Source organism: Perca flavescens, chromosome 10, assembly GCF_004354835.1.
Source record: "Perca flavescens isolate YP-PL-M2 chromosome 10, PFLA_1.0, whole genome shotgun sequence".
NCBI classification, from domain to species: domain Eukaryota; kingdom Metazoa; phylum Chordata; class Actinopteri; order Perciformes; family Percidae; genus Perca; species Perca flavescens.
Window position 1 is genome coordinate 36286339 of NC_041340.1, and position 27494 is coordinate 36313832.

Here is a 27494-nt window from a genome sequence, read left to right on the forward strand (position 1 = left end):
GTGTGTGTGTGTGGGGGGGGGGCTGAACAGCCGTAGAGAGAGGAATCCCCCAGGACTGAGAGCTGCAGAGCAGAGAGTCAAGATCTGGACCAGGCTGCAAGGTTGTAATCAGCAGCAAGCAGAGCAGGATGGGAGAAAGCAGGAGAACCTCCCAGACGAACAATAGCATCTCTCACACTCACCCGATTGTGTTTCACTCCCACTTGGGGGAGCGAAGAAGAAACTAGGGAGGAACAGAATCATAACCATTATCAAACCCATGCAGCTTGCCCGGGTTGTTACCCAGCAGCCATTTTCTGCTCTGTATCTCCAACCTCATCGATAAGCCCTCAGAAAGCATTTCTCAGAAAAACCAGCCCTTTAATGTTTCCACTCAATCAGCACATCACATGTACTAATAAACACACACAAGCACGCACACACAGACCCCGCACACACAGCTCCACATTATACATTAGCTATTTACATTCTGTTTGGCTTAGATAGAGCCAGTCATGGTCAAATTCAATTTTCAACAATTGCCCTCCTATCTCCACATGGTAAAAATGACTCGAGGGATCACAGTTTTAGACTGAATAGTGAAGCCAAGTGAAGAGCTGATTGAGAATGAGAGTCAGGCTATGCTTTGTAGCTAAAGTTAGCTAATTGTTCAAACTCGTGATGCTCGGAATGAGACGGCTCTTAGACACACACCGGGGGAGGGAGCGGGGGTGGGGGGGTTGAGTTGCCCGGCTCAGCAGTATTTTGGCAACAACATCTGGGAATTAACTCAGCAAGTGATCAGCCACAAGACATCTTCCAAACAAACCTGACACCCATTACTAATGAGGTTTTTCTACTTTGACATTTTGGGAAATACACCTATTTGCTTTCTTGCCTTGAGTTAGATGAGAAGATTGATACTGCTGTCATATCTGTACAGTATGACGTTTTTATGGATGAAATAAACTTGACTTTGACTTGAATTTGAGTAAATATGAAACTGGAGCCAGCAGCCAGTTAGCTTAGCCTAAATACTTAAAACAAGGGGGAAACAGCTCACCTGGCTCTGCCAGAAGGTAACAAAATCCGACCAGCACCACCCAGTAACACAAAGTGTCATTTTTACACTTCAGTTTTGGTGCAGATTAGGTAGGATGTGTTACCTCTGGTCAGAGCCAGGGGAACATTTCCCCTCTATTTCCACCCTATAAATTAAGCTAAACTAAGCTAAGCTAATTGACTGCTGCTGTAGCGTCATAATGTAGCATACAGACATGATTGTTGTATCTCATCCAACTTCCAGCAAGAAAGCAAACAAGTGAAATAATTGATCCTGGAAATTATATTTATTTTTGGCCTTACCCCACCCGTCTAACGCACAGGTCCTGCCACAGAAAGATTTTAGGTTTGTCTCTTTCCCAATATAGAATAAACTGCTTCCAGTTTATATTTTATAGCAACACTTTATGATCAAAGGGCAGCTCAATCGATATTTTACGAGTCTGTATTTTGTTAACAGGTGTTAATATGACACAGCTACAGAGCGTCTGGAATACTGCAGAGAAACCAAAGCCTTCCTGGAAGAACAAAGGGAAGACATGGCGCACAGAAAGCAAATCAATCAATCTCTGCCAGAACACGTCTGGCTGTGACAGCACGGTTCTGAACCCAGGAGTAAAAGACAGCACGCAGCAAAGTTCAAAATACTTTGATTGTTCATCTGTCAGTGTGAGAGACAATTGCAACGGAGAGGGAGGGAAAATACTAACACAATATTTATCTTGCATCCCCTTCCCTCCTGACTCGTTCTTTTTTAATGTATTCCTGCTATTGTGAGGAGTGCTGGGAGATGGATGGGTAAACGAGTCCAGTAGGTGATATGTGTCTGCTACAAGCACAGTGCAGTCACTCACACATTTCCCCTGTCTCCAATCTCAAGCAACGGCAATAATTCAGCCACCAACAAACAGTGTTGTCTTTTTTTTTTTGTGCCATTTCAATTGTCGGTGGTTGGTGGTTTTTCGTCTGCATTGTTCTTGAAACTGCTTCCCTGGGAAACTGGGAAAGTCAAACAGCTGACGAGATGTCACCTCATGAACTCTATCCTCAGTTTCACACACTCACAAACAGCCACGTCGGCGATCTGACACACACTCTCCCTCTCAAGCATTCTCTTTTTTCTCCTTACACACACACACACACACACACACACACACACACACACACACACACACACACACACACACACACACACACACACACACACACACACACACACACACACACACACACACACACACACACACACACACACACACACACAATTCTAAGGATCTCTCATCAACTGCTTGTCAAGCTCAACGGCACACAGCACTGTCTAAACAGGCTGTGAGCAGCAGCTTCTCACATGCAACTGACTGTTGCCTTTTAAGGCTGGTGACATTTGATCGTATCATGAAGGCATCTGATGGCTTCTGGCCTTCAATTCGTTCACAAGTCACAGTAAAAAACTCACAGTAAATCTAAGGGATTTCCATCGAGAGTGAACACATTCCTTTTAACTTCGTTTTTCATTTAGCCTACAGCGGTGAGAGCTTTAGAGAATGTGTGTGGTGCAATAAAACGTAGCTTTTTACAGTAATTTCCCTGTAGCGATACCTAATCACTCACTGTGCATGTCCGTACCTGGGCCTCACACATGCCTGTTGTAACTGGTCATGCTATAAGGGGAGCGTGTATGACCTGAGGAATTATCCTGTGTTCCAACAGGGACGTATGCATGCATGAGCGCACATACATGTACATTATACACACACACACACACACACACACACACACATTCTTTAAAAGCCAACAGTAGCGAAACAAGAGAAGATAGGCCTCTCTGTGTGCGACTGACTGAGTGAATTACATGGTGAGCTAAAACACTAGCTTCCTGTCTCACACAAAGGTACTGGATGGCGTTCAGATGGATTTCGCCGAATCTTGTACAAACTGTGAGTCAATAATGGGGTAATGGCCAATTGTTGCAGAAGAACAATTCACGAGTGATTTGCGGCAAAAATGTGTGTTTAGGGCACTTTGCACCACAGTCTGTCACCCAGCCATAACAAGGGCACGCTGCCAATAGGTTTCATTCGCAGGGCTTGACAGCAGATCTGCATGCAGATATGTGAATATTCCTGAGCCCTTAACATGTGACTTGATATATACCTCATTGCAGACAAGAGAAGAAGTCGTCTAAGAGAAAGAAGAAGAAAAAAATTCCATTGATGAAAAGCTGATGATTCCATCTCTAACGATTCAGGAAGCCATGAAGTCAATGACAAATTTGTGTTATGAACAAACGTACAAGACATTTTAATCCTTCAGCACTTTGCCTCCGAAATTTATGTCTGTCGCCTGCGCTTTCATTATCATAAAGCGTGTTTAATATTTCTCAGCTGTGTGAGAGGACCGGCACACTACAGATGATTGAGTGCACTGGATTTAGTGGCTCTTTCTGCCTCCCCTTCTCTTCCTCCAGCTGTGTCCACGTACTTCAGGACCTATACACACGACAGAGTCGACCGAGAGAGAGGGCAACAGAGAGAAGAAGGGAGGGAGGTGGAGGAGTGGGGAGAACCGTGCAAGCACTGAGGACATGGTGCCAACCAGAGAGGCCCACCGTGCCTCAGTCCCATCTCTCCAGCTGAGGGCTTTGATTCGCCTGATTGTCTCCAATATTGAGACACACAATAAACACAACACTTGGCGGCCATTTGCAATTCTAATCAGTCCCTCTCAACTGGCCTGGACAACCCAGCTACAGCCCTCTGGGATATCACTCATCTGACTGCAAAATAATGACACAATCATCACCATGTTTACGCTCATACTGCATCCCATGAGCGGTAGCGCGGAAAGGAAATTAATACACAGGAGTACTCCAAAGACTAAATGAATTAGCCAGGAGATTAGCTAGATACCAGGTTAATGAATGTGCCACGCAGGCAACTTCTACCGTCTAGCTTTGGGGAGTGTTCACACACCCCCCAGAAAAAAAAAGTACTAGCGGCAAGTAGGCAAGCTCGCAGGTCCACACCTGCTTCTGCAGGGCATGCTGCAACAGGATTTCAATAAACCATCTTCTTTCAACAGGATATTCTGACTATGTAAACTTAGGTTGATTGTTTTTTTTGATAAGGCAGAAAGTTGCACATTTCCACTATCTAATTTCAACATGCTGTCAAGTGACAACCAACCAGCATACAGGCTGATCGTTATGATCGTTATCTGCCATAAAAGTCAGTTTATGTTGAAATGCGTGAAATAGTTTGTTTTCCGGATGTTAAGAATCATAAATCAATGTAATTTTAGACGTCTAAGATACTCTAAAAGATAAATGAGGAAACTGTTCAAAAATCATACATCTGTGAATAATAAAAGCCCATCTGTTGGCTGTTCCGGTGCTGTTTTCATTGACTTGACAACATGATGGTAATAGATGCTTGCAGACAAATGAGAGCAAAGTGACATGCAATCATCCATGTTTTAGCAGCCATGATGTATTTGCTTTAACAGTCACCCGGAAGATGAGAAACTCAAATTTATTTCAGAAAACAACAGGCACATCTTATGAAACTGGCTATTTGACTTGTAAATCATTCAGATAAATCATAACGGTGAACATGCTCATTTGCCTTGCGTTTTTAAGCGAGCACGAGAGCAGGCCTGCGTGCGCACGTCCAAGTGTCTGTGTCAGTGCTTGCAGAATCATGTGAATGACAGCCTGTCAGTGAAAGAGATGTCATTATCTGGCTGATGTCTGTGTGAGTTGTGACATGGGGGCAGGGTCACATGACTGGCGGGGATCTGAAACTCTGCGGACAGGAAACATTACTTTCTGATTTCCTGCTAGAAAGGAAACACTTGTCAAAATCTGCAAAGCTACTGTTTGACCTCCTTCAGAGGTTATTGCAATATGCGCGACAAAAAAAAAAAAGTGTGTGAGTGCAGCACATTCAATTCCTTAAAACTTATCTCAAAACCTTGTTTTTTTTTTTTACAAAAACAACATAGTGGGGATTTTTTTTTTTCTTTGTTCAAAAGGCCTTGAAGAGAGGAGTTTTAGCAAACCTCTCCCCTCCCTGTCCTTAGCCTTTGACTTGTTCGGTGTAACAACAATACAGGGGTTTTAGTTCAGTGTCCTGCAGTCGATCTGTTAGGGTGCCGATAAGAGAACCTGATGGATAGGTTTAATCAGCCAAGCCCAGGGATCAAGACCACGGGACAGATCAATCAAATGCTCTGTGCTTTATAAAAGAAACAGCTTTTATCAGTGTCACAGGGGTCTCTGCCTGCACTTTTTTCACTAACGGAAGAAACCAACATTAGCACAGTGAACTAAATGTTAGGAAATGAGAATGTAGCTCATGTGCACATGTTAAAAGCTGCACTAACTAACGTGACTGAAAACTAAGCCAAATGCAGTGAAAAAAACACAGTAGAAATAAAAAAGGCACATCTGTAATCACTATACAAGGACTATTAAACTTAAGACTCTCCGACTAAGCATAAAGCTAAATGTCCCAGGTCTCTAGTATAGTAAACACCTCCTGACATAAACTAAAATAAAACTCCTAATAAACCCCTTCTGAAACATAAAAACTGATCTGAAACTAAACCCGCACCGAAATCAAAGAATAACACAACAGAGAGACGAAAACAGCTGAAAAAACTATCGACACCAAACAAACAACAGATCTCCATATAAGAGAGCGCCAGGCGCTGCTCTAACTAGGACACAGCGTTTTTAATACACAGCTGCCTTCGGAGTCTTAAAAGCAGCTTCTTATCAGAGAATTTGACTGACAAGTCTATTCTCTGCTTACAATCTTAGCTCATGATTGTAAAAGACAGCTACACATGTCCCATCCAATCCAAGACAAATTAGTTGCTCTTTCTTTCCTCCCTTGGATGGGAGATCTTATCCAGGCAGACATGCTTAAGTTGTCAGTGGGTTTCTAAAACCCATATTGAACAGCATATTGACTGATGCAATCGCCAAGACACACATCATTAAACTCATTAACAGTGGATGTAAAAGGGGAGGATGGCCTAACTGGTGTAGCGGGAGCCTGTGTCTCCTCTGATAACACTCGCCTTTAACAAGCAGAGCGGGGGGCAAGATGCAGGCTGTCGGTATTAAAATGAAATGTGTGTGTGTGTGTGTGTGTGTGTGTGTGTGTGTGTGTGTGTGTGTGTGTGTGTGTGTGAGATATGCGTGCTAATAAATAGCTTGTTTGACATGATGCTATTCTCATTCACACGGTTTGCTCTGTGATAACCGGGCGGATTGTGGCCTCGTAAAGACGCTCCATGTGTTGTTTTAGGAAGCCATTACAAACGGGGCCGTCTCCATTACAAGGGCTATCTGATCATTATTACTGCCATCTGTAAAGCACACTCAAACCTTAGTCTGTCAACCACAGCTGCACACACATAGATCCACACTACCTTGCGCTGTGATATACCGTATGTGTGTGTGTGTGTGTTTGAGTACACACATTGCTGCTTTCGGGTCAACACGTTTTAATCCAACCTACCTAAACAAAACTGAGTGGAGCACTGCCATCCCTGACTTGCAAGTCTCTTTGTGAGGCCGAATCCCCACAACCGTGCTATGCAATCACAATCTTCCAGCCAGAACTGCCCCGCACCCTTCAAAGGCTCATCACAGGACGCACATCTAATGCAGAGAGAAGGCCGGTTAAAGCCTCAGCCGGGCACAATGCTTTGAAGCGACTGCTCCAGCCCCTCCAATAGGAGCCAAATCATTTCCCTTCCCTCTACCATTCCATTGTGTGAGAGGTGCACCAGGCGGCTCTATTTGGTGGCCGCATGTGGGGCGCCATCAAGGATCACGCCCCTCCATTCCAGAGCAGGGCTGCTACAGGAAATGAGACTCTCCCGGATGCACAGGGGCGTCACGGCAATAAATATATTCATGCATTCATGTATATTTCAAATAAGAATTTGACTCAGCCCGCATAATGCACATGTAAGGTTCTGACTTTCATATTCTTGTCATGCACGAGGTGCTACAATCAGAGATGTATAAATAAATCAGAAAATGCAGCAAACAGAGCTACTAAAAGCAGCAACATAGACCTGGGCCCAGCACGCAAAAAAGGACTCACAGAGGTTTGTCTGCAAAGAAAAAGCTTTCATTTCTGAGACAGGAGAGGAGAAGAGAGGACTGATGTGGTGAAGGTTGAGGCTGTCATGTTTCACAGCGGGGGACTTGCAGAGACAGATGAGGAGAATAGCTAAAAGTAGTCAAAGTTTTCAGTGCAGGGGAAAAATGGGAGATGAGACAGCAGAGCGTGGAAAGAGTTCCACACATTAAGATTAGCAAGTTAAAATCACAGTGTGAAATATTATATTACAGAGCCTTAAGAGGAAACACTACCACGGTTACTCATTAAATCGAGTTAATGCAACGCCTTCGTTCTTATTCTATGCATAGTTCATAAAGCAGGCGGAGAGAGGTTGAGGATATTGTGTTTGCTTTAGCAGACCTTCGCTTCTTTTTCCAATATCAGAGAGATGAGAGGCTTCCATGGCCAAGCACATCATGGGGGAGAATAAACACACATCTGATGGGAAACATGTGTATGGGAGATGAAACGGCCTCCCTCATATGAATAGGATGAAATATAGACCTGAGTCCTGCTGCGCTCCAATCACGGCTGTAGGAACTCGGCGTGGAGGGGAAACGACAGACTCTCTCACTCAACACACACACACAGACACACACAAGCTGCCAATATGGCCATTCTGGAGCGGATTCATGTGGAGGCCAGAGTCTGACAGTGACATCTCCATTCACTCTTGAATTCTTTTTCTCTTCCCAACATGCACACACACACACACACACACACACACACACACACACACACACACACACACACACACACACACACACACACACACACACACACACACACACACACACACACACACACACACACACACACACACACACACACACACACACACACACACACACACACAGCCAGAGGCCATGGGAGGAGGAGCAGCGCCAGGGCATAAAAAACTCTTTCTCCCTGCCGCGGGTCTCTGTGGGGTTTAGCATGGCATTATGGGAAGATTAGACTTTAGAGTGCTCTGCTATCTGATGTCATTGTTGGTTTTTGCGTTGTCCGCATGGCTTGTGGAACTCGGAGCTGATGGCAGGCACATTTTTTCTCCAGACAAAATGCTCAGTTGTGATTGATTGCAGGTTCCTATTGTATCTGTCTAGTATGGCTCTATTGGAAGAAGAATTAGTCAGACAAAAAGTCATGGAAAACGTTTCACATCTGACTCCATCAATCAAGTCGGCAATCAAAATAATTCAATTAAGAGACTTAAATCCCACTGGCTTACGAGTCCCTGCTCCAATAGCCCAGAGACAAACTCAATTTACTGACAATCCATACATGATAGCATTAACTCCACTTTAAGGTTTAAATCTTTTTCCATTACTTACATTTTCTAAATATCAAGGGAAATGCAAAGGAAATAGCTTGAGTTATACTGTTTACTTAAGGAGAGGACTACTCGGAGAAATAAATGTAATAAACAAGAGCAAATGCATAATAAAATTGCAGACAGGCTGTCCAGACATCTAAACTAATTTGCAAGTTGTTTAGAAAGACTCATTTGCAAAACACAGAAACTTTAGAAAGTTTTTTTATAGATCTGGTAAATGGCCGTAGATCAGAGATGCAGGATTGTGGAAAGACTGGGAGAGGGAGGTTGCTGAATATGTGTGTAATTGTCTTTTTCCCCCCGTTTCCGAGGTGTGAAAGGGAATGCAGGGTTGCACTGGGGTGTCCTAGGGAGAGGCGATTGAAGCGTCAGTCACAGCTGCCACACAGAGCCCCGGCGCGCAGCAAATCCCAGGACCGGCCCTCGTGGGCGGAGGGGCCGAGGCCGGGCCTGGGAGCAGCGGGAGTCCCATAGGCCTTTTCTTCCAACTCCTCTCACCAGCACAAGGGGGACCAGGATCATGCTGGGAGTTTGCTTAGAAAAGGCTGAGCAAAGACTTGGCAGAATGGGTTAACGGAGACACACACACACACACACACACACACACACACACACACACACACACACACACACACACACACACACACACACACACACACACACACACACACACACACACACACACACACACACACACACACACACACACACACACACACACACACACACACACACACACACACACACACACACACACACACACACAATGCTTTTGGGCTGTCTGTCTTGCCTGTGGGCATGGTGGGAAAAAAAAGATGAAGTAGGAGAAGAAAAAAAAAATCAGAGATAAATCAAACTTCCAGTTAACATCTGAAAATGTGGGACACACATTTACAGACTTACACATACACACACTCAGTAAGAAAGAGACTTCTTAAACAAGATTACTGGAGAAATGAGTGGTTTTTTTGCTTGATGCCTTGGGGAGCCTAATAGTGGTAAAGTCCGGAGGATTATACACTGTGCCATTTCCATGCTCACCCTAATAGTCTCCATGTCCTGTCCCTGTATGCCATAGATGGATTATGATGCTTTATAATTAACATGGGGGAGGGGGGGATGTTACCGAACGCCCATCTGCCACACTGACACACTTACAGGGGGTATCCCTTGGGAAAAGGGAGCCGCTACCACACTATTCCATTACTTTATCATTCTATCATTCCATTATCCTACCACTCCATTCAATTACACTGTCACTCCATTAGTGTACTCATAACAGTGAACAAAGCGCTCCATGATGATCATTAATGATATGTTCAGAGCTGGTTGGGTATGGTCATGCCTCATCCAGTCTCTACTTGTATATTAATCTGTTACAAAAGTAAAGCTCACTTTAATTTAACTTAAGGAGCCACAGGTATGTGGTTGAACAGTTACCATGACAAATTGAAATTATGTTATATTTATCTTGAGTGACTTACAATTATTTTTGGAACAAGAGAATATTCTTTGTTCGCTTTTTTCAGAGCTTTCAACCACATGTCATGGTCTTCTTCAGCAAAGACCAAAACAAAGCTGGTAAAATTACTATTAAATAGGGGTGTGACAAGATCTCGTTGTTAGTAGAGAGCTGTGGTGGTGCTGTAAGTGTTTTTGCATAGTGCTCGTGTTAGCCGCGGTATACGGCATTTTTTTCTTACAATGTTTACATATTGTGTTCGTCTTGTCTGTCACTCTTTCGCCGTTTATTATTTCCGCAGGAAAACCAAAATGTTGCCACACAAATGATTTAAAAGTGGCAGGGCGATCTTCAATAGTAACTCCACGCTCCATCACGCTGACATCACAATCACATCGCATCACGAGACAACTTTTCACCTCGACGAGAAATCTCGTCTCGTTCTCGTGAACCCAATCTCGTGATGTGTCTCGTCTCGTGGAGTAAGCGTCTCGTCATACCCCTACTATAAAAGCTAGTAAATGAACATTTAGTAAGGATTTTAATTAGGTTTTTCATTTTGTTAGTTTTGTCTTTTGGCCTACTATACTTTTTAATTTTGTAGATGCGACTGAAAGCTCCAGGAAAAGTTAGTAAAATACTAGTAAAGCTAGTAAGTGGACCTTTAGGTAAGATTATTTTGTCCAATATATATTTTGTAATTTTTTACATAGGGTTGAAAGCTACTACTAAAACTTTCGGTAGTAGTAGGAGATAATTTTGTCTAATATAGCCTGCTTTTTGTAATTGTGTAGATGATGTTGAAAGCTCCAGAAAAGGCAAGAAAAATCACAATAAAGCTATAAGTGGACCTTGTGTCAAGATTTCTTTTGTCTAATATACTTTTTGTTGGTTCAAAGCTCCAGAAAAAGCTTATACAATTACTAATAAAGCTCACAATTGGACCTTGAGTTAAGATTTCTTTTGTCAAATATATTTTAATATAATTGTGTAGATGCGATTGAAAGCTCTGAGAAAAGCTCATAAAATTACTAGTAAAGCTAGTAAGTAGACTTTGAGAAGTGTTTGTAATTTTGTTCTTCAGCACCAAAGATATGAAGAAAAAGTTGTCAACACATCATAATTTAATAACCTACATTTTTCATCAAAGCTATGACATTTTTACTTATTAATAAAAATGCACTCTTATCCACCACATTGTTTGTTGGGATCCCTCATCCTCTTCCCCAAAGCCCTGGCACAATAAATTCAAACCTCCTCACAAAAGTCTTTGGAGTGCCACAAACAGATCCCTCTCTGCCTGTATGCCGCTGACAACTCATGACGTCTTTAAGAACTTGTAGTGCAGCTGGCTGTTAAGGTTGCCTGCCCGCTGTTTGGGCCTGGCGTCTGATGAGGTCTGCCCCCCCAGCACAGAGGGGTTCTCTGAGAAAGAGTTAAGTCCATGAGGTCAGTCCAGAGGAGGAGGTTACGAGTTCCCGAGTCGGAGGCTCAGGGCTAATGGTTTTAGAGATGGCTGTCACACAGATCCGTTCCACTGTCCAACACCGCCGCTGATCTCCACCAATCCAAGTCCACTTGCTTTTCAATCGCTCAACTTTCTCTCACTGTCCCCCTTTCTTCTTTTCTCCCTCTCTTTTCCCCTCACACTGACACATGGAAGTAATCTGGGAGTTCTACGTCGGACTGAAAAGATGTGCAGTTGAACCCAGGGCTGCGTTTCAACGCTCTACATTAGCTTCCTTTCCTCTCCTGTTTAATCCCCCTTATTTCCAACTGCTCTTATATGAAAGAACTAAGATGGCAAACAAAAGGCAGACTTTTCCCTGCTTTTGCCCAACTTTTTTTTCCCCCCACTTCCTGTAACTCTGCATCCCTATATTTTCTCTTAATTCAGCTGAAGCGTAAACGAGGCGACAAGAAGAAATCTTAAGGGAAGCTTTCCAGCGCCTGTGCCTCTGCTTGGCAGAGCTGGAGCTGATGGGAACTTCCTGGTTGCTGCCAGCCAGGCCTCCGTCTAATGAAGCCGGGTCGCTAACAGCCTGTAAGGCAGCCACTGTTCAGCCACTCCACACTCGTCCACCACTCGGCCCTCAACACTTTCACAGGGGCACACTGGCACGCTTCTAACACTTCCTTAATGTTCCTCTGTGGCTAGACAAAGAACAATGGCACACCGACATGCACTCATTCACTTCCATAAGCTTATACTTGTTCCTTTCATATGAGACTGTAATTGTATGAACACATAAACTGAGTTAAAATGAACAAAACAAAAACAATTTTACAAAATAATTGGACTTGAAATTGCCACATCATATCCAATACTGTGTGTTTGGCCCAATTCAACTCATGTGGTTTTATTACCAAAACAATTATGTTGAGTAGCACAAAGTTTTAACACGTTTGTAATAGTTTTCGGTGACTCACAGCAGACAACATAAGCCCATGTTTGGCACGCCTATGTGAGAGTCTAGTATAGTTTCAAACTCTGGTTCTCAGGATTAAGATAGATTAAAGATAATAGTCTGTTCTAGTTCTGCAACTAACAATTATGTTTATTATCAATTTACTTGTCTGTTACTTATTTAGTTTAAAAAAACATTACAAAAAAATGTCTTGAACCAAAGATCTTTATTTTATTATAAATTAAAAAGTAGCCTATTTAAAACAGAAACGAGGGGAAATATCATATTATGTGGGCAATATATACCATGAGACAATATACATTTGTGAGATATTTCTATCTTTATTTTGTGGTATCTACCTTTGGTTGCATACATGTGATGGACGTATCTATCTCCCTGGATAAACCTAAAAGAAACTCAGACATTCCTGTCTGGTTAGTTTAGTCATAAACAGTTTTACAACTGAGTTTCTAGTAATTATAATATATCACAATATATTGGTTGATTGTGATACAGTAATAAAAGATTTTTTTTATCAATATTGACCAACACTGATCGATTTTCTAGATTAATAGATTTTTTTCTAACTGATTAATTAACTTATCTGTTCAGCTCTTCTCCCAACTGACTCATTACATTCAGCTGTTGTCCCAGTTGTGAATCAGTCCCTAAAATATGTCTTGAAAGAAAACCAACTGTAACTCTGGTTCACGAGGACCAGTTGGGAACTCATACATGCACATAAAAAAAAGAATAAAAAAATGAGTTGCAAATGCTCCCAAAGCCGGGGAACAAAACTGGGTTTCATGTGCACGAGTGCCCAAATATAAAGAAATGAATGCATCAATAACACACAAAAAGCAGAATGATCAGTTTTCAGTGATGTGGCAGCCAAACCACCAGCGGATAAAGTGAGTCCATCTGGAGCGAAACCATGATGGAAAAACTGCATTTTTTTCTTCTTCCTGAAATAACCTAAAGCACTGCAGCCCCTTTTTTGAGCCCAGGTGCCTCACAAAGATAACCAAATGAAGAATCTGTCGTTACACACCACTGAAACAACAGACATGTCGACACAGAAGTGCATGCACATAAAAGCAAACGCAGCTGTCCTTAGAGGGAGACACAGGGTGCCTTTACAGCACCATGGGCCAGTTGCTTTCCAGAAGTATTTCTTATTGGTCAGCCCTCGCTCTTTCTCTCTGAGTGGGGCTCAGGCTCTGAGTCCTCTCTGTGTGTAATGAGATCTTTATCAGAGGGAAACACGATCAGAGTCAAAAGGGGGAGAAAGGGAGGGGGGCTCAGGGAAACCGGGAGAGAGAAGGTGTATCGCAAGGAGTAAAGGGGGCAGGCAGCGGGGAAGAAACCAAAACAGGCCTCTGACCCTCTCAGCAGTGACCCACACTGCAGAGAGCAGCAGAGGGGAGTAGCCACCGGACTCTTTGCAAGCAACCAAATCCTGTTCCTGTTCTAGTCCTGAAGTTTCATCCAACTCTTGTTCAACAGGTTGCGGCAGTTTCAAGTTTTTGCAGTTGCAGTTTGTTTATTCGAGCTCCTGCTGAAATCCTCGTTATATTTAAATGTCAGCTCTGTGAAGCGTTTCTGAACACCAATTTGCAGAAGTCAAAGGTTTCTCTGTGTTCGAGAACAAACCTTTACAAAATCTGCTTTGATAACATCTGGTTCTAAAAACAAAGATAAGGTAGACGTTTGTTTTTTTCCTAATCACCTATTAGAAAAAAATTCCCCCAAATTATCCAATTATGGAAACAATTCTTCAACTTTAATCAGGCCTTCTGTGCACTTATTATACTAATAGCGGTCTAATACAATTATGTTGTTTTTAAAAATTTATTTAACAATAATTTGCCACCTCATCATTTCAAAGTTATTTTCCCCTACATTTGCCAAATATCCCAGTGTTAATCAAATCCAGTTTAATCATCATCAAACTCCCTGAACCTTTAAACCACGCACGCAAATTATAAACCAAACCAGCCAACTGTTAAACTGTGAGCCAGGCAGCTGAGGTCAACAGCAAAATAAGATCAGTAAGTAAAGGGACAGCAACAGAGGCTTTAGCTGACTTTTATTAACACAAACGCCTCTTTCACTGTTACGCTATTTTCTGGGCTTCAAAACCCCACATGGGAGCAAAGAAATTTCTGCAAACTGTTTCCAAGCCTTACCGAAATGCAAGGAGTTCAAAATCAGTGCAGCAGACTTCTGGCCAGCCCGTGGCGGTTTCTTTTCTGTAGGTTTTCAGAGGTGTGCAAGTGTGTTTTCTGCCTCTATCACATCATTTTGTTTGTCCCCTGCGCTGCTGCAAACTGGCTGTGGTGGTTACAGGTCATGAGGTAAATATTAGCTAAGGAGGGTTAGGGGACGTGCAGGAACCACTCATAGCAACCTTGTCAGATTATCATTAAATTGGCATCTCTGCAGAATTCTTTAGCACACTGTGAGTGTGTGTGTGTGTTTGTGTGTGTGTGTGTGTAGTATGACATGTACATTGCTGTGCATGCTTCAGCCAAACCGATGGGACGTGATCAGTCATAACAAAGTGACATTTTCGGGCGTAATCCCACTCAGCTAAATGAGAACTAATCCGATTTGCTCTGATCAAATGTTAGAAGCTTCTTTACCGGCCGAGTAGTTGACACATCCAGCCTTCTTCTGCACGGCTGCTCATCCAACCCTTTTTACCCCCTCGCCATTTCACTCATCCGGCCTCAAATTAAATATCAAAAAGGTCTCATACATCCTGCAGCAGATATAAAACTCAGGGATGTTTCTTCTTCTACTTCTTTTTTTCCAGACGGCTCTACAGTGATGATGTATGTTGCCTGTGCAAGCACGCTGGGAGGAAATCAATTAAGCCAACCCCAGTTATTGATAATGTAGGAGCGGGAGTGATAGCATCCTCACATGGAAATCCATAACAGCAGGAACACTGAGGGACCCGCACATAAGCCCACACACACACACACACACACACACACACACACACACACACACACACACACACACACACACACACACACACACACACACACACACACACACACACACACACACACACACACACACACACACACACACACACACACACACACACACACACACACACACACACACACACACACACACACACACACACACTAGTGGCCCAAACCTGCTGGTTTCCTATACTTTGTCTCATAACTCACGGCCTGCAGGGAGGCACTGGTATTGTTATATTGTGCGTGTATGTGGTACAGTGTGCAAGCAGAGGGCCAGATTAATTTATTAGCTGAGGCAGCAGTGCTCCCCAAAGTGGGAACAGGAAGTAAGACATCGTAAATCTAGATAAGTCACCAGATAGTGTACTGTACATTCTATAGGCCTCTCTCTGTGTTATCACTATGGAATAATATAGGCCAAGACAGAGAGATAGAGTTTAAAACAACAAGGAGTCAAGACAGATGCTGATTGCTGTACACATATTCCTTTTTTATTGCTTATCAGACACTGCTGCTGACAGATACATTTCAGAAGAAAAACAGATTTGTCTTCTGTTATTGCAAAGCCTGCACACTGCAAGATAATTGTCTATTGTTTTCTAAGCGCAGAGCAGCAGGATAATTAGGTTGAGAGAACACTTTGCAGAGTGCATTATTGTTCCACTGTGAACTTTATGAAATATTCGTCCGGCGTGAGGCTTTTTACAAGGAGCCGAGTGGAGAAACAGATGGAGAAATGATCTGGCAATCCCTAAACCAGCGTGGTAACCTTCTAAGACATTCCCTGCAGGTGATATCATCAATCAATAAATGTCTCCCTTTTTTTTCATTTGTCTACCCATGACTGACAAGAGGTGTGGGTTTTTGTGCACGTGTAATATATATGTGTGTGTGTGTCATATCTCTGTCTGATGACGGTCATTGTTCCACTACCTCTGCAGCCATAGTCAAATAAAAGCTGATGGGCCGTAGTCTCACCATTAGAACCAGGCCACACACACACACACACACACACACACACACACACAAGTGAACATGGCAGCAATATTCATACCCACCAACTGCACAACGAGCTCCTATGACATGTGGGGGATAAATCATGGATTCACTTGAATGGGTAAATTCTAGTTATAAGCTGGTCGAGCTAGTCTCCATTTGCCCTTGGTGCAGTGAGCTCATATGAAGGTCAGCTCCTAACTCCATGCCATTCAGAAATACAAGAGGAGGTCGTCGCGTCGCGCCCCCCCCACACCCACATTTTAGTTTATTTTCCCCTTTTGTATGCTTTCCAACATCATGCAAATGTGGGAGTCAAGTCTAAGTGGGTGATAATTGTTACCAGAGTGTATTTTATTATCAGCAGTCTGGGCTCACTTTGCTTGTTTTGATGGGAATAATATGAATCTTTAGAAAAATGTCTGGCTTCAGTTGCATGCTTTTGAGAAACTTGCCCTTGATTTTAATGTGGAGAAATTAAGCTGGATCCAAGCCAGGACAATTAAGAACAATTTTATTCGTTTCAAGCATTTGGTTGCTCTGATATCTGAAACCATCTTATCACACATTTCTGTGGTGCAAACTGAATTTAAACTTGGAGAATTGGGACGCAGTGTGGCCCTCACAAGAAGGCAAGTAGCCCATGTTCAGGGCTCCTGAGCGGGACGGAGAGGATAAATATCCTCGATCCAGTTAACTGGACCACACCTTGACACACTTGGCATGCTTTCCTTGACTTTCATTATCCATTCTTACCTAATTACATCAATTAAAAGAAATTGTAGGGAAGGAGTGAACAAACTCTAACAACTGAGATAGTCGTAACTCAAGTGTCCAAGCAGACTTTGCCCTCTATCTGGTAATAAAATGACATGTAATGTCAATTGCTATAATTAACCATCTATTATTGTGTTTTAAGTAAGGCCTACTGTTTATTGTACAAGCCTGCACCTACTGTGTTTCTTTGGTGCTGGGAAATCCCCCACGGAGAAATAAATCCACACCATTTCTAAAGTGCGGCGCAGGAATGACAATTAAAACTAAATGTTCTTTTTTCAGATAATTGCTACATTTAACAGAACATTTAACCCAGTCTGCACACAATGGCAACTTTTCCAGTAATGTTAGTCCTCCATTACGCACACACACACCCAGCGAGTTTGGCATGCTTGTACAAATGAAATACGAGACTTACTTGGGATTCTGCGAGCTCCATATTATAGTCTCCAGCGATTTCGCAGAAGGTAACGCCGACCTGCACATTAAAATAAAGATCCAGAGGTAATACTTCCAACAACCGAGTCCCGCCATTCTGATCAATGTACAGAGACAGTGAGACGAGAACTCAGAGCGTCGGACAGTGCGTCTGGCAGCCTTTATCTGTGGTTCGCCTGGTGGGAAGGTGAGCAACGATCAGTCGGGAGCATGAGAGTTCGATATCATATACATGTCCTTTTGTCCGACCTATTAAAAATCTGCCCAGACCCCTGTGTCCTTGACTGAACTGTCCGCAGGACGTGCAGGAAGCTCCCGGTTCTCTGATAGGATCTGGGAGCAAAGCAGCCCTGAGTGTCCTGGTTGACCTGTGGCTGAGACAAAAACAGCCCTTCGCGACCTTCTTACTCTGTTAGAGACAAGTCAACGATGCGATCTGATGTGCAATGAAACGGATCTAACCACAGTTTTTTTGGGTGGGGGACACAATTTGGCGATGCGGCTGCTGATGAAGCGCTGCGCCGTGTCTTTGTCAGAGCTCCCCTGATGGTGTCGGTACCTGTCGCTGTATATAGCCTACAGATGGCCACATTCATCCATCAGTCACAACTCCGCAGCACGCTGGGAATCCCGAGGTCCACTTCATTCCAGTGTTATCTTTCACTCCTCCTCCCCCTGCTATTCTTCTCCGCGAAGGAATTGAGTTTCTATTGTAAATATTCCTCCCGGCTCTCAGCGCCGTTCCGCGTGCGTGTTGCGCTCCAGCAGGGAAGCCTCTAGTCCGAGTGGGACATGATGCGTGGCCGGTGCGTAAATAAACTGTACGTCTCACGCTTGTTTGTTGCTGCTCGGACACAAAAAAAGTGCCGAGGGAAGGTTAGACTCGCTCATCAGCTCGCTCGGTGGCTCTATATCCGCTCGCGAACATTTCCATGCCGGTGTATTTTTTTAACCGAGTAAAAACACTCTCTGCGTTCCGGTAAGTGCAGCAGCTCGAGCTCAACTGTAACCCGAGCCGAAAAGGAGCGCAGGGGGAACAGCCCACAGTGCGAGCTGCGGCCAATCACAGCGCTCTGTCCGAACTTGGAAGCAGGAAGCGAAGGCATTTATGGGGACGTGGAGGAGTGGGAGGGAGGGAGTTTGGGAGTGCGTTATTAGGTTGACCCTACATATCTTGCCCCCACCACCTAGGCCCAAGCCATCGACCCAAATTGAAATGGACTTTGGAGTTATTCGTCATACTGAAAGCTTTAGTGAGGAAGACGAGCGTGATAGGCTGGTTGAGCGTGCGTAAAAGTGCCTACAGGAGAAAAACTTTGGCCCCTTTAGAGCCGAGGACCTGCTTTTCCATGTAGATCCAGGCTCAACATTTATGCCATAACATTCCTATAATATAGGCCTATCACAATCTCGCTGTAGGGAAACTAAGATTAACTAGGCTTTACTTCCAGTGTAAACCATTCTGAATTTTATTTAAATCTACAATAATCTTTAGAATTTACTGTATAGGATTACAGTATCTGTTATTTCGGTCATTTCTTTTCTACTCTCTGAAAGAAATGATGATTAATGGTCTCTTTGGATCTCTTTCTAGCTGTCCCCTTTTGGGATAATGAACTGCATGAGAACTTAGTCTCCAGTGTCGATAGACAATAGACGGTCAGTAGCCTATAGTCATTGGGCCATTCATTCATTGAGGAAGAAATGCTTGACACATAATTGATCATGTCCATGTCTGTGCCCCCTTTTGTGTGTGTGTGTGTGTGTGTGTGTGTGTGTGTGTGTGTGTGTGTGAGAAAGAGAGAGAGAGAGAGAGAGAGAGAAAGAGTAGTTTCTCTTAATTTTGGTGCTTTTATTCAATCTATGCCGCCCCCTAATGGTTGTGATGAAATCAATTCATGGAATACAGTAGGGGAGTTATTCTAATTGGAAAGGAAAGATGAGAGACATTAAAGACATGCCTCATGGTTCCTAAATTTCTTTTTTATTATTACAGCCTGTTGTGCCTTGACAGCCCATACATCTTCATGTAACAATGAGCTTAACATCCGCTCTCTAATTATCTGAGTGTATTTCTATTTGTGTGTTTCGTGTGAGAGCCAGGGATAACATGGGTGTCATGGCTGCATCAGAGTAAAAGGTTCTGGCTCAACTTTACCGACTTCCAATTTTTACAGAGAAGAGAAATAGTCTGCAGAAGTCATAAAGTTGTTCTTTATGCTACAAGTGCTGCTAGAGTTTTGCCATTGCTGCATCCTCAGGTGCAAAGACTGTCAGAGTGTTGTCATAGTAACAGCAAACACAGGCCAGTTGCCACAGAGCTGGCATGTCCAGTCTGATGGCCGGGACTTCTGAGATACCTGATATGTCGATGGCCAATCAGATAGGCACAGATAGGTACCTGATCTGCTGCGAGCCAATGAGACGCCTCCTGTGTACAACTTTGACGAGTGCCACAGCTGCGGGCCAAAGCTGAGCGGCCAATAGGAATATGGCTCCAGGTCAGGACGATGATGGTGGACATACAGTACCATGCTGTTGTTGTAAGAGTGTGATCAAACCACAGCCTGGAAGCAGCTACATCAAAAACACATTATTAGCCAAGTACAATACAATACAGATGTTTGTCTTGAGACGCAATCAGAACTAATCTTTTACAACGGTACACGTGGCAGAAGAACAACACATCATCGTATACAGGTCAAGAGGATTATGGAGGATAAAAGTAACAGATATTACTGACAGTAAAAGCTTTATGCAACGTGACACAGTGCAGTATATGTAAGGACAAAGGAGTGTATTGAGCTTAGCTTCCATGTTCAGTCACACACTGAAGGCAATTTGAACCCCCCCTCAGACAGCCACCTATGAAATAGTAGCATTTTCAAGGAATGAGGTCATCATGTTAATGTGTATAGGTGGCTGTGATTAGTGCTTCTATAAATAGCTTGAATGTACTTTGATACCACAGAAGCTCACACAGACGCTCTTCAGACCCTTTCAAATGGAGTCAGGTAGAAAATAAAGATTTGTTTCATTATTGTTAATCACGTAAGGGTAAGTTATTACAGGTCATCCTAAGGGGGGCATGAATGGGTGTACCAAATTTGCAGGCGATCCATCCAATAGTTGTTGAGACGTTTCACTTGAAACCACAAATGTCAACTTCATGATGACACTAGAGCAAAAGTTGCCATAAGGATTTATCATCTGGGAACCATAAATAGCTGTACAAATGTATGTCAATCTATCTACTGTAGTAGTTGTTGGGATATTTCACAAAATAAGTGAAAACTTTGACCTGCCAGTGGTACACCAGGAAATGGAAAAGTCAAAGTCAGAAGGATTCATTGTCTGGGAACCATGAATATCTAGACCAAATTTCATTGCAATCTATCCAATAGTTATCAAGGTATTTCACTAAAAAGCAAAAATGACAACGTTATGGGGAAAGTGGAAAGATCAGGGGCTCATCAAAGTCAGGGGGATGCATCCTCTGGGGACCATGAATGTCTGTACCAAATGTCATGGCAATCAATCAAATAGTTGAGACATTCCAGTCTGGACCAAAGTGCTGGACCAACAGAATGACATGCTGCAAACACGCCTAAATATTCAGTTTATAAAGATATAAAAGAGTGAGAAGCAGGAAATCCTCTTATTTAGAGAGAATAAATGACTAAAAAGATGATCAAAACTAATATTCTCTTCATCGTCCACTGATTTGTGACTAGTTAGTGGTTCTCTGCAGCTTTTGTTTTCCTCTCTCTAAAACTCCAAGATGAACCCTGCTGCCGGGGACATAGTTCCTTCCCAATCTGCTATTTACACTTACAAACACTGAAACCATGACATCATCATTCCGGGATAAAGCCGCTGCGGTCCTGTAGTCAACCCAGCAACCTCACAGTGAAAATAAATCACAGTTAAAGTGGCCTCCTCTTGCTTTTAATCTGCCCTTAATGAAGCCTGGCGCATTTCCCTCTGGTGTGGCTCTATGACATGGCTGTGATCTACGGGCCAGGCTGGAGACCAGAGGGCTGCGGCCTCTGTGGAGCTGTGGGACATGTGGCTTCGGATGGGGCTATGGATCCAGGTATGAGCGGAGCCCCTTTGGCATGCACGGGGTCAAGTGGTTAACCCTCGTTATCTGGAGAGGCCGAGGAACATGTGACTTGGACATTCCAGCTGTAATCAATATCGAACAGCCATTAACCACTGAGACAACATCCTCACATAGACACACACGCACGCACGCACACACACACACACACACACACACACACACACACACACACACACACACACACACACACACACACACACACACACACACACACACACACACACACACACACACACACACACACACACACACACACACACACACACACACACACACGCACACATACACAGAAACACGCACACACACAGACACACACACACACACACACACACACACACACACACACACACACACACACACACACACACACACACACACACACACATATACACAGAAAAACACACACACACACACACACACACACACACACACATACACAGAAACACACACACACACACACACACACACACACACACACACAGACACACACACACACACACACACACACACACACACACACACACACACACACACACACACATACACAGAAACACACACACACACACACACACACACACACACACACACACACACACACACACACACACACACACACAGACACACACACACACATATACACAGAAACACACGTGCGCACACACACAGACACACACACACACACACACACACACACACACAGAGACACACATAGACACACACACACATACATACACAGACATACACTCACACACACACACAGAGACAGAGACACACACACAAACACACAAGCACTTAGCAGCATGTTTCCCGTCCATCTCACACGCAGTAAAGTGTTCAGTAAAGGAAACATGGGGGCATAGACGCAAACAACACGGATTCTCTCCAAACACTGGGCCAGTTGAAACAGTGGGAAAATTCTCTTAATGTAAACGGACTATTTTGGGAGCCTGACACTTGAAAAGTTGTCGTATGAGCGATTCCTGCTGCTTTAAATTAAAACAGTAACAGCAGCGAGGCCAAACAACGCAACGGCTGGGGCATCCGCAGGCTTCCATTTCCTGTTTGTGGTACGCTGATTGCTGTCCAGACGTCTTCCTCCTCTCTCTTCTCCTTCTCTTGCTTCACTCCAACTCCTCTCCTTTTCTCATCTCAGCCATTGTGACTGACAGGAAAGCACTGATTACAGACAAATAACAATGTGCGCTAAACATGTCCTCCTCAATTTAACATCCTAGCAGGAGATGTAAGCAAAACCTCTTCTCTTCTCCTCGCTGCTCTTCTCCTCTTATATCAGTAATTAAGTCTGATAACAAGCCACGACAATGGATGTTTCGTGTAGCCATCTTTGTCTACATATAAATATCTGGGGATCTTGATAACAATCTGATTAGTAGCTGGTTGTGATCCTCCTATCTTAACTCACCACAGTTCTCTGCATTATACCTTATTTTAGCCTCTCAGATGAGATTAGAATTTGAAAAGAGAAATTGTTCTTTGATGCTTAATATCAAAGACCTCGGCGCTCAACAATTCCACATGAAGAAATAGGTAGAAAGTTAGGACACAAAGACACACACACACACACACACACACACACACACACACACACACACACACACACACACGTTATTAACTCGCTGTGATTATTTGTTAGCATAAACTGCATTTTGTAGGCCCATGGCCCAGAGGGCTTAGAGAAGAGCTAAATTGATGGAGAGAATATGCCAAATGCTGTCCTGGGGGGGATGTTCTGTCCATTCTAATAGAATTACAAGCCTCTGATAGATGAGTCTTTTCTCCAAGGCTACTTGTCTGTCAAACATTAGGTCACACTCAGCTTCCAGACTGGGGGTGTATGGGGGTAGAGAGAGCAGCTAGAGAAGAAGGGGGGATAGAAAGGGGCTCAAGGCATAGAGAAGAAAATGTCTGGAGAGGTGCCTCACTCGCTGCCAAGAAAATGAGAGCAACAAAAGTGAAAAAGGGTTAGGGGAGAGAGGGAGAAATGAGAGAAAAAGAGAGGGTGGGAGCTGGTGAAAGAGAGTGAAATGAGTGAGGGTGGGGGTTAAAGAAAGAGGAGAGAGTGAGAAGGGTACAAAAGGGTGCATTCGAATCCACTCTAATTAAGGCCCGTGTGATGGACAGGACCTGCAGACGTGCCTTCTTTTCTTTTTGAGTGTGTGTGTGTGTGTGTGTGTGTGTGTGTGTGTGAGGGGACAGTGTGACGATGGGAGGGGCCAGGCCTCTAGTAGAGATGTCTACTGCCAGCAGCCTGAATGGGACAAAGACCTGAATAGAAACTTCAAAGCGACCTCTGTGAGCTCACCCCCCTCTTCTTCACAGTCCCTTGGCTGTGTGATGGTCAACAAGCTCCTGTTCAAGTGGTGTGTGTGTGTGTGTGTGTGTGTGTGTGTTTGCTTTAAAAAGCAGACTGCAGGATGCATATATAATTGGAGCAGAGGATCTGACTCATTGCTCTCCCCCTCTGAACTGAACGCTGGCGCTCTTTGGCGGGATTGGACCTGAAACAAGTAGCCCACAGAGCTGACGTGTTGAAGACATCATTGTTGCTAAATGATACAGAGGGATTTAGCGTCTAATTTGATCCCAATGTCCTTACTGATTTTGGCCTGTGTTATGATCTTGTGGTGTACGTCATCTAATTCTATTTGGCTCTGGCTCAGGGCTTCTAATGATCTTCCACTTATCACCCCCTTCTCTACAGTAGATTCTCCTCAAAGTGGCTCTCCCAGCAGAGCTAATAGCCTCACACGACTCCATTGAGTTGGAATCTTTCTGGGCCCCTGAGAAAAACAGGAAGGCCCGGGGTGATGGCCAGGGCAGGCAGAAAGATAAGATTTGTGTGTGTGTGTGTATTGTGTGCTTTGGCATGTGCCGGTTTGTGTGTGTGTGTGTGTGTGTGTGTGTGCGCGCGCGTGCGTGCGTGCCTCACAAAGGTATCTGTCCTGTCCGAGCCCACTTGCATCAGTCAAGAGTCAGGTCAGTCTCAAAAGCCCCTGGGATCAACGTGTCATTGTAGCTGCCTGGTGTCACTGACATGTCCTTAGTGACATCATCACGTGGGGACGCTGAACAGAGGATTCATCTCTCTTCAATGCTCGGCCAAAGAGCCATTTAGAGTCCACCTCTAATCACAGTGCTGAATGGAAGGATCCCCAAGAACCTCATCAGCGTTGCCTTTATTTCCCTGGCAGGTGCGGTGTAACAGTGTTTGCGGCTGCAGCTTTGATCATTTATGTTTTAAAGCAACACCAAAGATTCTGTTGTACCTTAAAATAATGTTTCCAAAATCATTTCAGTGGTTCATCAACTCGTAACAGGGTGAACGACACTTCTGCATCCGCTTTGCGGCCCTCTATCGGCTATAACCGCACTATGCAAGTTTGTCAGATCGGGTAGCGGATCTGTAGTTCCACTGACAGCGGTAACGGACAATTCTGCTTCCAACCTGTGGGGGACCGAAGAGGAAAAGTGCTTTGGTGGTGGCTTTTAGAAGCCCTACACTGTTATCCCAAATCAGTTGACTTTACTAGAAATTTGCGTGGAAACCCGTTTCCGTAAGGAAAACCTTAAACCATTTAAGTTTTTACACAAGGTGAAACTTAGCAGCTCAAGTTGTATTAACACAGAGCGGTAAGTTGATGCAGTAGACAAATCAAGTTCACATTAGTAGTCATTACTAAAAATCATTAGTAAACATAAACTCTTTTTTTCTTGAGTCATGTTGTCTAAAATAAGCATGCAAAGACACATAACACATATAAAACATTAGGCTACTTATCAGTACTAAAAATATAATTTGTTTCTTTTCCTTCATAATATTATGACTAAGATTGATGTATTCAATAGATTTGTTCCATACAGAAACTTGATCTGTGCACTGCATACTTAAGCTGAATATTACAAACAACTAACGTGATTTAGTAATGAATACTAAAAACTTTAATTACAACTAAACCTGGATTTACAGTTCTCATAATGACCGTAGAGAAAGATCCTCTGAATGTGCTTTTATTTCAAATCTCCTGTAGCAGTTGCTGTCATCTGTTTCTGGGGAAATATGCTTATATTTGAACCATAGGAAATGTCTTTGAGATAACCTTATCTACAGATAGAATGTTATCTGTCATCCTGATTATGTCATATGTTTTCAGCTGAGTGTGAGTCTGTGCAGCTATAAATAAAAAGGCCATAAAAGTATGTATTGCCCACACACACACACACACACACACACACACACGTAATGCTGTTATTGTGACACACCTTTAAAACAAAGAAGCAAGGGTAATCACAGCTAATGTACACACTTGAGCACATTAAGACCATAAAGAAAGCATTGCAGCCCAGCTCGCAGTGTTGCACAAACACACCTTTGGCACCCAAAGATATACGCCAAGAAAACACACTTTAAACCCAGGGAGACAAACTCCTAAATCTGAGGATGTCCTTGTTAGTAAGAAGCCGAGGGTACACGAGTGCTCTCAGCCGCATCATCAAAGCCTCAGCAATTACTCCCATGCTCCCTCACACTGGCATAAATCTGCTCTTATCTCGGCTTGCTGCAGGATCAGGGAATATCAGCTCCAGCATCTGCTCCATCTACAAACCCAGTCACTAAAAGCACAACAAAGTGGCTCTGCAGGCATAAATAAAGGAAGGAGGGGCACCGGAAGAAGCAAGGGGGGCATAGAGAGAAACAGAGAATAAAAGATAGGCAGACAGAGTCACAAGGGTGTGTGTGTGTGTGTGTGTGTGTGTGTGCATTCCGACTCGTCTGATTTGCCTTGAGCATTTGGGCTCTCTCCCACTCCAATCTGTCAATCGGCCAGTCAAAAAAAGAAAAAAAAATTACTTTACTCAGAGCAATTTCCAAGCAGCTCTGCTCGGCTCAGGAGAAATTCTTCACGGGAAATGAAGACATATGGAGTGAAGGGAGGTCACCAGCTCCAGTTAGGGCAAAGGGTCAGAGCTGAAGGTTTAGTGGTCAGGGGCAGATATATAGTTAAGACTGGCATGTCATATTTATTGGAGGGGTTAAGATAATCACTGACTGTGTTTGCCAAAGGGCCTATGAACACAAGAGAAGTTAGGATTAAGGGCCCTGGACACATTCTTTACATTATTAACCCAGTTTTGCGCCGAGAAGTCAGCAGATTCTGGGTCTGTTATCCAGAGCAAAAGTTGCTCCCACCTGGATGAAGCAACAGCGATAACAGACGAACAGGTCTCCCAACTATTTTTAGGATTAGGAGGATTGTTTATTTTCCTCACGGCCGGACTGAAGCAACATCTTTCATCCTGACCTCTTTATCGCAGCTGTGACCCTGACCCCCCCGTTCTGTCTCCTGTACCTCCCTGTCCTCTCTGCATTTCCTCCTTCCTCTCTACGCCCTCCACTCCCTTTGGCCCTGGCTCAACCACTCCCTCCTCTACGAATACGGCCTGTGTCTGGACGGGAGAGCTGGCTGGCAGTGGTGAAAGAAGTATTCAGATCCTTTACTTAAGTAAAAGTACTAATACCACACTGTAAAATACTCGTTACAAGTAAAAGTCCTGCATTGAAAATGTTACTCAAGTAAAATTATGTAAGTAGCATCAGAAAAAAGCACTCAATGCAGAAAAATCCTTGCATTTGAGAAACTGGAAACGATGAAAACAGTTCTGTGTTTAATGGTCTAATCATTTCAGCTGGACTTGTTTAATTTATAATAAAAACATCCTATTTTATAAACTACATGCGTTTTCTG

The 27494-nt window shown here is 43.6% G+C and overlaps 1 protein-coding gene across 1 annotated transcript in view; it reads right to left on the reverse strand.

The window, feature by feature from the left end:
• The window catches only part of efnb1 (ephrin-B1), a 62150-nt gene extending 43514 nt beyond the window's left edge, over positions 1–18636 (reverse strand). The window contains exon 1 of the mRNA XM_028589749.1: positions 17584–18636. Within this exon, the coding sequence (XP_028445550.1) occupies positions 17584–17699 (116 nt within the window). The 5' untranslated portion in view covers positions 17700–18636. The remainder of the gene's footprint in view (positions 1–17583) is intronic.
• Between the last annotated feature and the right edge of the window lie 8858 nt (positions 18637–27494).